We start from the raw sequence: 13,021 nt of genomic DNA on the forward strand, positions 1-13,021 counted from the left end.
GCCTGGGAGACACAGCCAGACTCTGTCTCAAAAAAAAAAAAAAAAGTGTAGACATAAGATGAATTTAATTATATTCAACCAAAGCAATATACTCTTACATGATTTCTAGGCCCCACAACCCAATGTCTAGAGGCATTAATTCCAAGCAGTTGTTTGCTTTTAAATGATTGATTTCATTTTGGGAAACAGGTTTCAAATGAATATATATACATGGGTAAAATTACTCTGTGCTAGTGTTGTCTTATTAAAGAATGTTTATGGTCCCACTTATATATGAAAACGTGGTTATGTTAACTGGACAATGTATATATAAGAAGTTAAAGTATGTAAAGTATAACTTCAGCCACATTTTAGAACACTGTTTAACATTTTTGCAAAACCTTCTTGTAGGAAAAGAGAGCTCTTTACATGAAGATGACTTGTTTTATATTTCAGATTTTATTTTAAAAGCCGTGTTTGTTAAACAAGAAAAAACACAAAAGAACCCCTGATTCCTGGTTCATAATTCTATATTCTTACTCACTTTTTCAAGTCACCTATTTTGTTGCACAAACTAATTGTTAACTATTCATGGAACAGCAAACAAATGCCAGTTTAATAAAGAACTTTGACCAAGGCTATAAATGCCGATTACATTATTGTCAGTATTGTTGGTTATATTTAAATTTTCCTTATAATAAAGCACACTTTTATTTAAAAAAAAAAAAAGTGTAGACACAGGGTCTGTGTTGCCCAGACTGGTCTTGAACTCCTGGGATCAAGCAATCCTCCCCACTCAGCCTCCCAAAGTGCTGTGATTACAGGTGTGAGCTACTATGCCTGGCCCTCATTCATATTTCTATATTTTGTATGATATTTGATGAAACAGTATTTACCCTGGCTCTGTATGATGCACAGTATATATTTGTTAAATCTTGTTTCACTTTTACAAAGAGTTGATGACCATTCTCACTGCATTGACTTCACCATTCACTAATGGGTCAGTTATGACCTACAGTTTGAGATGCACTGAGCTATAGGGAACAGTACTTTCTGTTTTTTGTTGTTGTTGTTGTTGTTGTTGTTGTTGTTGTTGTTGAGACGGAGTCTCGCTCTGTCGCCCAGGCTGGAGTGCAGTGGCCAGATCTCAGCTCACTGCAAGCTCCGCCCCGCCTCCCGGGTTTACGCCATTCTCCTGCCTCAGCCTCCCGAGTAGCTGGGACTACAGGCGCCCGCCACCTTGCCCGGCTAGTTTTTTGTACTTTTAGTAGAGATGGGGTTTCACCGTGTTAGCCAGGATGTTCTCGACCTCCTGACCTTGTGATCCGCCCATCTCGGCCTCCCAAAGTGCTGGGATTACAGGCTTGAGCCACCGCGCCCAGCCAGTACTTTCTGTTTTATACTGTCTTGTACTCAATAATTTAAAAATACTATATGAAAAATCAGAACATGTAAAACTTAAGTCAGAATGACTTTGTTCTAGGATTGAGGATCTTGTAGAGATGATATTAGGGGAAAAAGTGCCCGGGCATATTTGGAGTGTCAGTGACTGTGAAGGTACAAATGACAACTGGAGTGTGAGGGAGGAAACTGCTGGGAGTGCAGGGGGAAGAAAGAAACAATTGATCGCTGTCCTAGATGGATAGAGATCCATTTCTTGAGTTTAGTTATTAAGGAAGGACAACTATAATCAATCTTAGAGGAGAATTACCAAGGTTAAGTATTTTTATGATTGTCAAGTTTCATTACAAGTCACTAAGCATCTAAAACCCAAATCATCACTGTGTAAAGACGTAGTTCCATGAATACTGTGACAATTTCTGCTTAAGAATATTAGAAAAATGATACTTGATGTGACCTACCAGAGCAGACTTTCAATTTTTTGAAATGCCTTAATCTGTATCACAGTGAAATGGTGACTGTGGAAGGTGCTGAATTTCCACAGGAGTCAAACATTATAAGCAACAACTACTCATGGTTCATTAATTGATGGAAATGAAAAGTCATGTGGGTAAAGAAATACCACTAATACTATGCTGCTTGGTAGTCTGAAACTCGGTGTTTTCATATAAATTCAAGTGCCATAACAGTTTATTTCAGCCAGTATTGGTTGAGAATTTATTCTATGCATGCTATTGTACCTTTTGTTTCTTATTTATTAATTTACATTTAGCTATCCAGATCACTAATCTAGGATTAAAGAACCAGGCTAGAGAATTTAAATTGATTTATTAGCCAGCATATGTGCGGTGCTTTTTAATTCATATATTATCTCCGTTAATTTCATCCCAATTAAGAGCTAGTTATTATTATACCTATTTTCCAGGTAAGAAAATAAAAATTTACAGTCAAAGCAATGTCTCCAAGGGGACATAGCCAATGAATGGCCCTCTAATGCCACAGTCTCTCCCACCACAGGATAGCTCACAGAACAGCCATCTGGATCCCAGGCTGACAGCTGAAGAGCATTCACTTTGTGCCAAGCATTGTTCTAAGCACTTTCATGTACTGATGAAATCCTCACAACACTGAGTTTCCTTATTTCCAACAAGTGATGCATCTGTGGCATCTCACCTCTTGCAGCTGAATCCTTTCAATGCTTAGCTGACCCAGCAGGGAACATCACCCTTTCTTCATGGTTTCCTGAAGCCTTATTCACCCATGGTGGAGGCAGTTACAGAGATGTTTCATGAGGTTGATGGCAGAGGCCTGGATTTTACATCCTAAAAGTCCCTGCGATGGCCAGTCACTGGGAAGGTCTCGCTGGCCAGTTTCTCCTCCGCCCCAGCCTTCTCTGTCTCTCATTCTTTCTCCAGCACCTCCTGGTCCATAAGTGTCTTTCAGACAGAATTTATTTACTTAATTATGAAAGCAATATATTTTGTCTCTCTAGCACCCTGTTCAGCCATGTACAAAAGGCTCTTTCTACAGTCAATATGTCTTATCAAAGGTTTAGCTAAAGCAAAGACAATTCTATTTTAGAGGAATTCTGCCAACAGCTTTAAGCTAGTATTTCTTTTCCTCCCTAAGTAGCTGACAGTGACAGTTAAAGAGACAGTAAAACCTTGTAGATAAGGCATTCCCTGTGTGTGGGGCATTCTGAAAAACCATGCCAGGCTAGTCCTTCTATCGTGGAGTTTTTGCTGAATCTTGGAACTCACACAGTCATTGGGGGATTAGCGTGGATTTTGTTATATGATCATGTCATATGTGCGATTCATTTTCAATTATGATGCAGAAAAAGACTCTCACTTGACAAAGAAGAGTGAGCAATCCTTTCTGGAAGAATAGTGATTTTTATACTGTACTTTTATAGGTTTCTTCGGACCAACACTGAACAGTTTTATCCACATTCTTATGTACTCCTACTATGGACTTTCTGTGTTTCCATCTATGCACAAGTATCTTTGGTGGAAGAAATACCTCACACAGGCTCAGCTGGTATGTTGTCCCCTCTTTTAGCTTTTCTCTGTGTGGCTCATGGATGAGGAAAGGAAATAGAAATCTGTCTTAGAAGTCAGAGGGCTTTTGATGTGTGATGAGGCTGCCTATGTTTTTTCCAAAATTGGCCTTTTAAGAATTAAACTTTTTGTGTTAAAATGCCCTTTGTGTATGCAATTAGCTTATAATGGAAAGTTCCTTGCTTTGACACGTAGATGAATACTTTTCAAATTAATGTGTAAGTTAAATCCTTTTTGTCTAAATAATTTTAACTGTGACTTTTCCATGTGGAAATAATGGGCAATTTTACATACTAATTTCAAATAAGATTTCTGGATGAGGGGGCTGCTTCAGCATCTTTGTTTTGTTCCTACATAATTCTGAGAGTCCTAGGAGTTCATTTCTGAATTGATCAAGCTTGGCCGCAGTGTCTGTGTGGCACAGCCTGGCTCGCTCACAGAGATGCCCTCTCTGCCGTCCCCAGGTGCAGTTCGTGCTCACCATCACGCACACCATGAGCGCCGTTCTGAAACCGTGCGGCTTCCCCTTCGGCTGTCTCATCTTCCAGTCATCTTATATGCTGACATTAGTCATCCTCTTCCTAAATTTTTACGTTCAGGTATGTGGAATGTAAATGTTCAGCAGTAAAATATAACAGATTGTGCACTTTTTTTTTTTTTTGAGACAGAGTTTCACTCTCATTGCCCAGGCTGGAGTGCGGTGCCGTGATCTCGGCTCACTGCAACCTTCATCTTCCGGGTTCAAGCGAGTCTCCTGCCTCAGCCTCCCGAGTAGCTGGGATTAGAGGCCTGGCTAATTTTTGCAGTTTTAGTAGGGATGGGGTTTCGCCATGTTGGCCAGGCTGGTCTCAAACTCCTGACCTCAGGTGATCCGCCCACCTCGGCCTCCCAAAGTGCTGGGATTACAGGCGTGAGCCACCGTGCCCGGCCTAGATCATGCACTTTTACATTATATATTTAATTTTACTGATTAAATATTATAGTAGACATGCTTGTAGATAAATTCAGGTAGCAGATACACAAAGTGAAATTTGTATTCCTAACCTCTCTGTCCACACCCTCCTCCTCGAAGTGTAATTACAGTTAATAGTCTAGTGGGTGTTTAAAAAAACATTTTTCAATGCATGCACATAACATTTTATCAAAAATATCATTGGATTATGTATACATTTCTCAATTTGCAGTATGTATTTGTACCATGCTACCAAAGTCTGACATCTGAAAGTTAAAACTGTGTATAGTAAGACAGATCCAGGAAATGTGAATGGAGCAAAGCAGGGGCTTCTTCAATGTTTTTAATGTATTGAATTTCATATTTAAAATTGTTTCCTTCTCAGCTACCCTGATGTTGCAGGCTCACTGTTCCTTTGGAAAAAAAATTCCTTTAAGGCAAACCAGAGTGGAAAGGTCACACTGACTTTTCTTTATCAAGTGTCATTTTCTTTTAATTAACAATTTAAATGGAAGACAGCTTCCAAATGCAATTTAAAAGCCACGCTATTGTACAAGAACAGATGAAAGCTCTAACAGAGAAGAGGCCTCAGGTGGATGTAGATTTTAAATTGCTCTCTTTTGTGGGCTGGGGAAATGGAAAGCTTCGTTTAAAAAAAAAAAGTACATTTATATTCAAAACTGTACTTTTGAAATTGTATTCAACTGTGTATTTTTTTCAGACAAATAAGAAAGTGCTTTATTTTTTAGCTTGCATTTGCTGAAAGTTAACCCATAGTGGTTTTTATTTTTATTTATTTTTTTGAAATGGAGTTTTGTTCTTGTTTCCCAGGCTGGAGTGCAATGGCGCGATCTCGGCTCAACACAACCTCTGCCTCCTGGGTTCAAGTGATTCTCCTGCCTCAGCCTCCCAAGTAGCTGGGATTACAGGCGTGGACCACCATGCCTGGCTAATTTGTATTATTAGTAGAGACAGGGTTTCTCCATGTTGGTCAGGCTGGTCTTGAACTCCTGATCTCAGGTGATCCGCCCACCTTGGCCTCCCAGAGTGCTGGGATTACAGGTGTGAGCCACTGTGCACATCCCCATAGTGGTTTTATACAGTGCAGAACAGTGGGAACGGAATTTTGACAGCTTTTCAGGTCTTGTATTTCTGAAATTGGACTAGGCGTTGTCTTTTATAAGAGATAAAGGTTTCCTTTGAAGATTTCCAAAGAAGTAATCAACGACGAGACCAAACAAAGCTATGTGCAGGTGCGCAAACCCCTGCCCCCACCTTCCCAAAACAAGCTGAGTGTTAAAGGGAAGCTAAGGGAGTGATTTGGTGCATGGTGTTGAAGACTGAAGAGAATCGCATAGCCCAGCAAAAGTAGGTAATGGCATTCAAAGCCTTAGCCCTACATGCTGGTTCAAACTGAATCTTAGTTCTGAAGTCAAGCATATAATTGAAGTCTGGACCCTTGTTAATACTATTGCTTTTTTAAAATAAAAAAAAAAAGTAAAATGAGATGAGAGATCAGGTATTTTGTCAGAATAGGAAGGATATGCCAAAAACTAGACCAAGCCAGAACCCCAGGTATTGGTACTTTTAAAATAACAGCACTTTTTCACTTGAATTATTTTTTAAAGTTTTATCTTTCCAAGTGAGCAACTAACGCAGAATACTTTGGATGCTAACCCCAGAATATACAAATCCTGACCTCTAATATTCATTGAAATACATGCATTTGTTTTGGTCTTTACCCTATTTTTAATCTTTAACCAGAAGTTTAAAATTAATATTACAAACATGAAATCGTATTAGAAAATCCAGCACCCAACTGGGCATAGTGGCTCATGCCTGTAATCTCAGTACTTTGGGAGGCCGAGGCGGATGGATCATCTGAGGTCAGGAGTTTAAGACAAGCCTGGGCAACACAATGAAACCCCATCTCTACTAAAAATACAAAAATTTGCCGGGCATGGTGGTGTGCGCCTGTAGTCCCAGCTACTCGGGAGGCTGAGGCAGGAGAATCACTTGAACCTGGGAGGCAGAAGTTGCAGTGCATGGGGATCGCGCCATTGCAGTCCAGCCTGGGCGACAGATCAAAACTCTGTCTCAAAAAAACAAAAACAAAAACAGAAAATCCAGCATCCAACAAAATCACATACTGTTTTAACTATATGCAATGTTAAAGACAAGGTCTTATTAAATAATCTCTTTATTTTTCTCTTCAAAATATACACATCCAACAGACATACCGAAAAAAGCCAATGAAGAAAGATATGCAGGAGCCACCTGCAGGGAAAGAAGTGAAGAATGGTTTTTCTAAAGCCTACTTCTCTGCAGCGAATGGAGTGATGAACAAGAAAGCACAATAAAAATGAGTAACAGAAAAAGCACATATACTAGCCTAACAGATTCGCTTGTTTTAAAGCAAAGACTGAATTGAAAGTTACATGTTTTAGGATAAACTAATTTCTTTTGAGTTTATAAATCATTTGTACCCAGAATGTATTAATATATTGCGATTAGGTGAATCTGTTCCCTGAATGCTTTGATCAGCATTGAGGTGATGCCGACCTCTGAGGACCTCAACTGGTGCAGCTTCTCCCTCCCTCCCTCCCACAGACTGAACCTTTCGCCAGAAGCTGTCCTTATAACGCCTTATACGCATACACAGCCAGGAAACGTGGAGCATGGTTTCTCACAGAAAGTCTCCAAATAAAAAGAGTTTTGTGCAGATTAAAATGTTTACAACAAAATGTTAATTATATTCTAAATACAGGGTATGTTCTAATCTATATTAAGCAATAATTACCAGTGCATAATCATTCCATTTGTTCCTTTAGCAATCAACCCTGGAAAATATTAAAATGGGATCATACACAGAAGACAGAAAAATCTAGCAAAACTTCTCTAAGCCAGAGTCTTGTCTATCAAATTCCCATAACCACTCCTGATTCTAAATTTAGTGATATGGTAATGCAATTGGTATTTCTTTTATTTTAAATATTAGTTATTTTAAGGAGAAAAAAAATGCTTCTGCAAGATTTTCATAATTCAGGGGCTTTGGATAGGATTGTTCATCTGTTTCCCTAATCATTCATCTGTTCATGTCTCCCTCCTGTACCAGTCAACCTAGGTTACTAAAGATGCCATGCTCCACATCACAAGCAGTGTACAAATCTGGCTGCCCATTTCCATTCTGAGCAAGGACTGGAGTCCACTCCGACCTCTTTCTTTGAACACACATGCTGCTCGAATATGTATAAATCAGAATTAGCAGAGTGATGGGAGCAAAATAGGCACTGAATCCGTCAACTCTTTTTTGTGAGCCTACTTTTGAATATTACCTCAGATACCTGTTGTCACTTTGCAGGTTAAGTTTTGAAGCTGGGAGGAAAACATGGAGTAGCTTGAAAGATTCCAGCACTGAGCCGTGGGCTGGTAATGAGCCACGATAAAAAATGTCAGTTTGGCAAACTCAGCACTCCCGTTCCCCGCTCAGGTATATGCGATCTCTACTGAGAAGCAAGCACAAAAGCAGACAAAAATATTGAGTATTTCCTTTCTCCATAAGTGCAGGGCTGTTACTTACTGCTAAACTCTACCAAGAACGGAAACAAAGAATATTTTCTGAAGATTTTTTTGAAGATTAATGTATACCCTATAAAATAAAACTTGCCAACTTCGATGAAGACACTTCATCTTCTCTCCTACCTTATTTTTTTAAATAAGTTTTTAGGTCCTGACACTGACATCAAATACACGCACACCAGAAAGGCATTTCCACCACCGTCCCCACTCATTACCGTCCAGAGTGCCTTTCTCTCTTGGCTTTTTTTCCCCTTTGAGCGCTAGTTTTAAACTTTGGGCATTTAGGATCTGGGCGTATTTTTTGGAAGGTGCCTAATGCTTAGTCTCGAGGGTGATGCACTGCACCTGCTTCCTTCCCTTCAGTGCGGCCAGCCCATTTCTGTTGAACAGATGTCTCCTGTCTGATGCCCCTGACTCTTCCATTTATCTTTCTAAATCATTTTCTGAAACTGACTTGCTCTAGGGTGCTTCATCACCACTTCCATCTTGCATCACCTTCTAACTGTACTGTCTTGTTCTCTCCCAGCAATTCATTTTAAAACAAGGGCTAGCTTCAAGCATGACTGTTAGGGCTCCTCTGTGACAAAACACAAGTTGGACCAAGGAGAAAGCCCTTTGGAAAAATTGGACCTTAGTTCAGTTTAGGTCTCAAATACAGGCTAAAATCTCTGACCAAAGTGCATTCCAAGTGAAAATGAGACTTGGAAGACAGACTGGTCTAATATACTCAGTGGTCATCACATTCCGCTTATTCTTACTTGCCAGTGAGGCCCTGGGGTCTCAGGGCACAGCATACCTGCCACTTTGGATGTTTTCCAGGACTTCGTATCTGTATGGCAAGGAGGGAGCTGTCCTCCAGCAGAGAGTCAAGCAGCTTGAACTACAAGGCAGCTTGAAACCTCTCCGATGAAAGTGAAAAATGTGGGTAGTTTATACTTGCAAACTAATGCCAGAGACTAGAGAGAGGTTTCATTCACGATGTGCATTTCCAATTTGGTCTTTAATTCAAGAGAAGCTTCATAAAACACGTATAGCCTTAAACCATTCAAGGGCTAATTTAAAAAATACAGAGTTATAAAATCTTAACCACAAAAAATAAACCAGGTAAACATTTTCACCTGTTGTTAAGTGTTGCAACTTCAAAAAACCAAAATGCTTAATGTGATTTTCTAAAACTATTGAAAATTAATATTTCTACAATCTATTAAAGAAGAAAATGGAAAATGTTTTCTCTCAAATTTCTTCTTACCCATGGGAATGAAAATAGTTAAATACTGTAAAGCATATCTATTAATAATTCCCCCAGTTTTTTAAACTAACAAAATAGAATGTTAACTGAATGGAATTAAACATAGCAGTTGTCAAGCCATTAAAATCATATATTGAACTATTTAGGCATGTTACGGGGTAAAGTCCTCACCCCTGCATTTGAGAAATTTTATTTTTATTTTTATTTTAAGGCAAAACAGTATTTACTGTGATGGGCAGAACAGCCTTTTGTATCTAAGAGTCCATTTTAGTTCTTTCCATATTTCCATATCGTTTTGTGACTGTTTCTGGGGACTTCCTTATTTGGAAAATATGGATATCATTTTGTTTTCATTTGAAAGTAATTATATCTTAAGAACATAGTATCATGAATGGAGTGGACAGGGAGGCTGGAGAAGCCATTTTCTTTGTAGATAAAAGCATTCTCTATGATTGTTGTATAATAAATTGATTTTTACACTAAATGCATGTTGCGAGTTTTATTTGGTTCAAAGCAGTTAAAATGTATGCCTGCATGGTACTCGAAATGACCTGTCACTTGGGGGTTATTTTTACAACAAGGCATTATTTTAGCAATGAATTTCAGACATTAATTCTTCTCTTGTTTCAGTGAGCAATGGGTTATATCATTACCTTTACATTCTATTCACATACCAAGTTAAGCTATTTCAAAAAAAGGCCATTCACAAGAAAAATTTAAGGTTAGCAGAGGATATAAAGGCAATAATAAACAAACAAATTGCTATATAAAACCACCTGGGGAGGAGCACTGCATTTGTTTGAAGAGAAAATGTTAGGCTGGAGCGACGTCGTGCAATGCGCTGAAACCCAGGATGCCCTTCGGAGAGTGCCTGCCCGGGAGAGATCGTGGTCAGCTCAGCTCAGGAGGTGAGTGAGGCCTGACTGTGAGGCTGCCTGGGAGAGCAGAGGCCAGGGGCAGGACCACAGGTTGGCGTTTTGTCAGTGTAGAGAGTAGAGTTTTGAATGTGATAGTATAATGAGAGACAGGTCCTAAAGAAAACTACAAAAGATGTGCTTAAAGTCTGATTACAAAATTGCTTAAATTCCTGGATAGTGACAGATGGGACAGGGTAGATTTTAAGGAAGGGCAGGGGGGGAACAGGGAATGGGAGAAGTCTTCATTTTAACTATCTGAATGGGAGCTAGAGTTTGGGGTGGGAGGTTAACATTTTAAAAAGGAGCCTTCCCTTTGTTATTTTAAATGGTGGGTGGAACTTAATAAAACTTTTGTGTTTAAAAATAAAAGATAAATCCTATGTCTCTATGGCAAGCCTAATAACTTGTCACAAACTAAAAGAACTGCATATACAACAAGCGTTCACATAAATAAGCCTCTTAATTTCTTTATGTAAAGAAAAGATTCTCAGCATGTGTTTTTGTTATAGCAGGCTTTCTTCCAAGACAAATTACATTTCCATATTTAAGGAAGAGTTTCTCTCCAGGGTATGCAAGGAAATAATCACTCCTAGGAGACTAACTACAGTCACCTCAGGATTCCTTGACCTTCAGTAAAACATAGCTTTCAGTCGTAGGGGGGGAAAAGACAAAGCTATTGATTTGTAGGTCATTTTTCCATCTTAAATGGCACTGCAGAACACTGGAATAACACTGAGAGGACAAGGAAATCTGTAATCTGTACCCTCATTGACCAATTGGTAAATGCAGTCATTGTGGATCTTACGAGCAGCCCACCGGGAGCCTGTTCTGAAAGTGTTCGTGACCAAATCACATTTGGTAGGCTGAGGAAGGGGAAGCTTGTCACACATCCCTTGATGTTGCGTGTGCCATAGTGTATAGCTACCTGTATGCCTTGAGATGGGCATTTTCTCTTATATTTGCCACAGTCACCATCACTCATCCTTTTTCTTTTTTTTCTTGAAACAGAGTCTCACTCTGTTGGCCAGGCTGGAGTGTAATGGCGTGATCTCAGCTCACTGCAACCTCTGCCTCAGCCTCCCGAGTAGCTGGGATTATAGGCATGTGCCACCACTCCCAGCTAATTTTTTTTTTTTTTTCCAGTAAAGACAGGGTTTTGCCATGTTGGCCAGGCTGGTCTCGAACTCCTGACCTCAGGTGATCTGCCCGCCTCAGCCTCCCAAAGTGCTAGGATTACAGGTGTGAGCCACCGAACCTGGCCCACTCATCCTTTTTATTCAGCCTATTAACCTGGCTGGCCCCTGAAGGCATTTGAATTTGTGATGCCTACACACTGAACAACAAAAGGAGAAAGTCTATACGGTTTTACCTGGGCCCATATGATACACTTAGAGGGAGATGAAACACAGACTTATCGGCAGTGGCCCTAGAAACAAATGATAGATGTTGCAGACTTCACTGAAAGATGGAAGCACTGTACGTAAGGCAGTTCATGTAGAACCAGCTTCTATTTTTTTTTTTATTTTTGAGACGGAGTCTTGCTCTGTCCCCCAGGCTGGAGTGCAGTGGCGCAATCTCGGCTCACTGCAAGCTCCGCCTCTCAGGTTCACGCCATTCTGCCTCAGCCTCCTGAGTAGCTGGGACCACAGGCACCTGCCACCATGCCCGCTAATCTTTTTGTATTTTTAGTAGAGACGGGGTTTCACCGTGTTAGCCAGGATGGTCTCAATCTCCGGACCTCGTGATCTGCCCGCCTCTGCCTCCCAAAGTACTGGGATTACAGGTGTGAGCCACCGCACCCAGCTACGAGCTTCTATTCTTTTAAAGCTAGTTTAGATTTACGGAGTTTGATAAACTCTGGAAATAGTTATATTCAGTTGAAAAATTGATCAAATCTTGTCCAGCACTACGTATCGTGGTAGTGATACAGAATGATCCAGATGAAATATCTGTTCTCAGAGTTCACAGTCTAGGAAAGTAGATAAACATTTAGTTATAAAATAAGTATTGAGGCTGGGCACAGTGGCTCATGCCTGTAATCCCAGCATTTTGGGAGACCAAGGCAGGCAGATCACGAGGTCAAGAGTTCGAGACCAGCCTAGCCAACATGGTGAACTCTTATCTCTACCAAAACTACAAAAATTAGCCAAGCGTGGTGGTGTATGCCTGTAATCCCAGTTACTTGGCAGGCTGAGGCAGGAGAATTACTTGAACCCGGGAGGCAGAGGTTGCAGTGAGCCGAGATCACACCACTGCACTCCAGCCAGGGTGACAGAGTGAGATTCCCGCTCAAAAAAAAAAAAAAAAAAAAAAAAAAAAAAAAAAAAAAAAAAAAAAAAAACCTTGCCAGAGAAACATCCCTAAAGGAAGTAATGCCAGAGGTCAGTTTAGATGGGTGAAGAATTCAAATAGACTTCAAAGAAAGTGGTGTCCTGGAAGCCAAGGAAAAAGAGAATATTTAAACGGTAAAATGCTGCAAGGCAGCAAGGTGAGCAACTAGTGAAGGAAAAAAAAAAAAAGGCACTGAATTTGGTCCTTGAGAGGCAGTTGGCAAATTGCAGGGGCCTTTAGAATGAATGGGAAGTCAAAGAAAAACAATGATCAAGCAAGCCACATGAAAATCCTTCCTATGAACTAGGGATGTGAAGGAGCAGTTACAGTAGTTGCTGAGAGGGAGGAAGAGCTAAGGGGTGTATGTGTTGAATACTTCCAGGAGCATCTGAGTGACTGCAGCTGAGATGGGGGAGGAGGAAGCAGTAAGAAAGAAGCTGGCCCCTTGCTCAGCTCATGGGGCAGGGGCAGGGGATGCTTCAGGTGCCTTTGTCACCACAGGGAAAAATGCCCACAACAACATGCTGGCGAGACTGCAGAGAAAAGGGAATGC

General features: G+C 40.3%; 1 protein-coding gene across 1 annotated transcript in view; it reads left to right on the forward strand.

Annotated features, from left to right (window-relative positions):
* ELOVL2 (ELOVL fatty acid elongase 2) overlaps positions 1–9,699 on the forward strand; it is a 60,665-nt gene extending 50,966 nt beyond the window's left edge. Inside the window, exons 7-9 of the mRNA XM_017891169.1 lie at positions 3,296–3,420; positions 3,905–4,039; positions 6,627–9,699. Coding sequence (XP_017746658.1) covers positions 3,296–3,420; positions 3,905–4,039; positions 6,627–6,752 — 386 coding nt within the window. The 3' untranslated portion in view covers positions 6,753–9,699. The remainder of the gene's footprint in view (positions 1–3,295; positions 3,421–3,904; positions 4,040–6,626) is intronic.
* Positions 9,700–13,021: the final 3,322 nt, after the last annotated feature.

This window comes from Rhinopithecus bieti, unplaced genomic scaffold, assembly GCF_001698545.2.
Source record: "Rhinopithecus bieti isolate Rb0 unplaced genomic scaffold, ASM169854v2 scaffold_19939, whole genome shotgun sequence".
In the NCBI taxonomy this organism is placed as follows: Eukaryota; Metazoa; Chordata; class Mammalia; order Primates; family Cercopithecidae; genus Rhinopithecus; species Rhinopithecus bieti.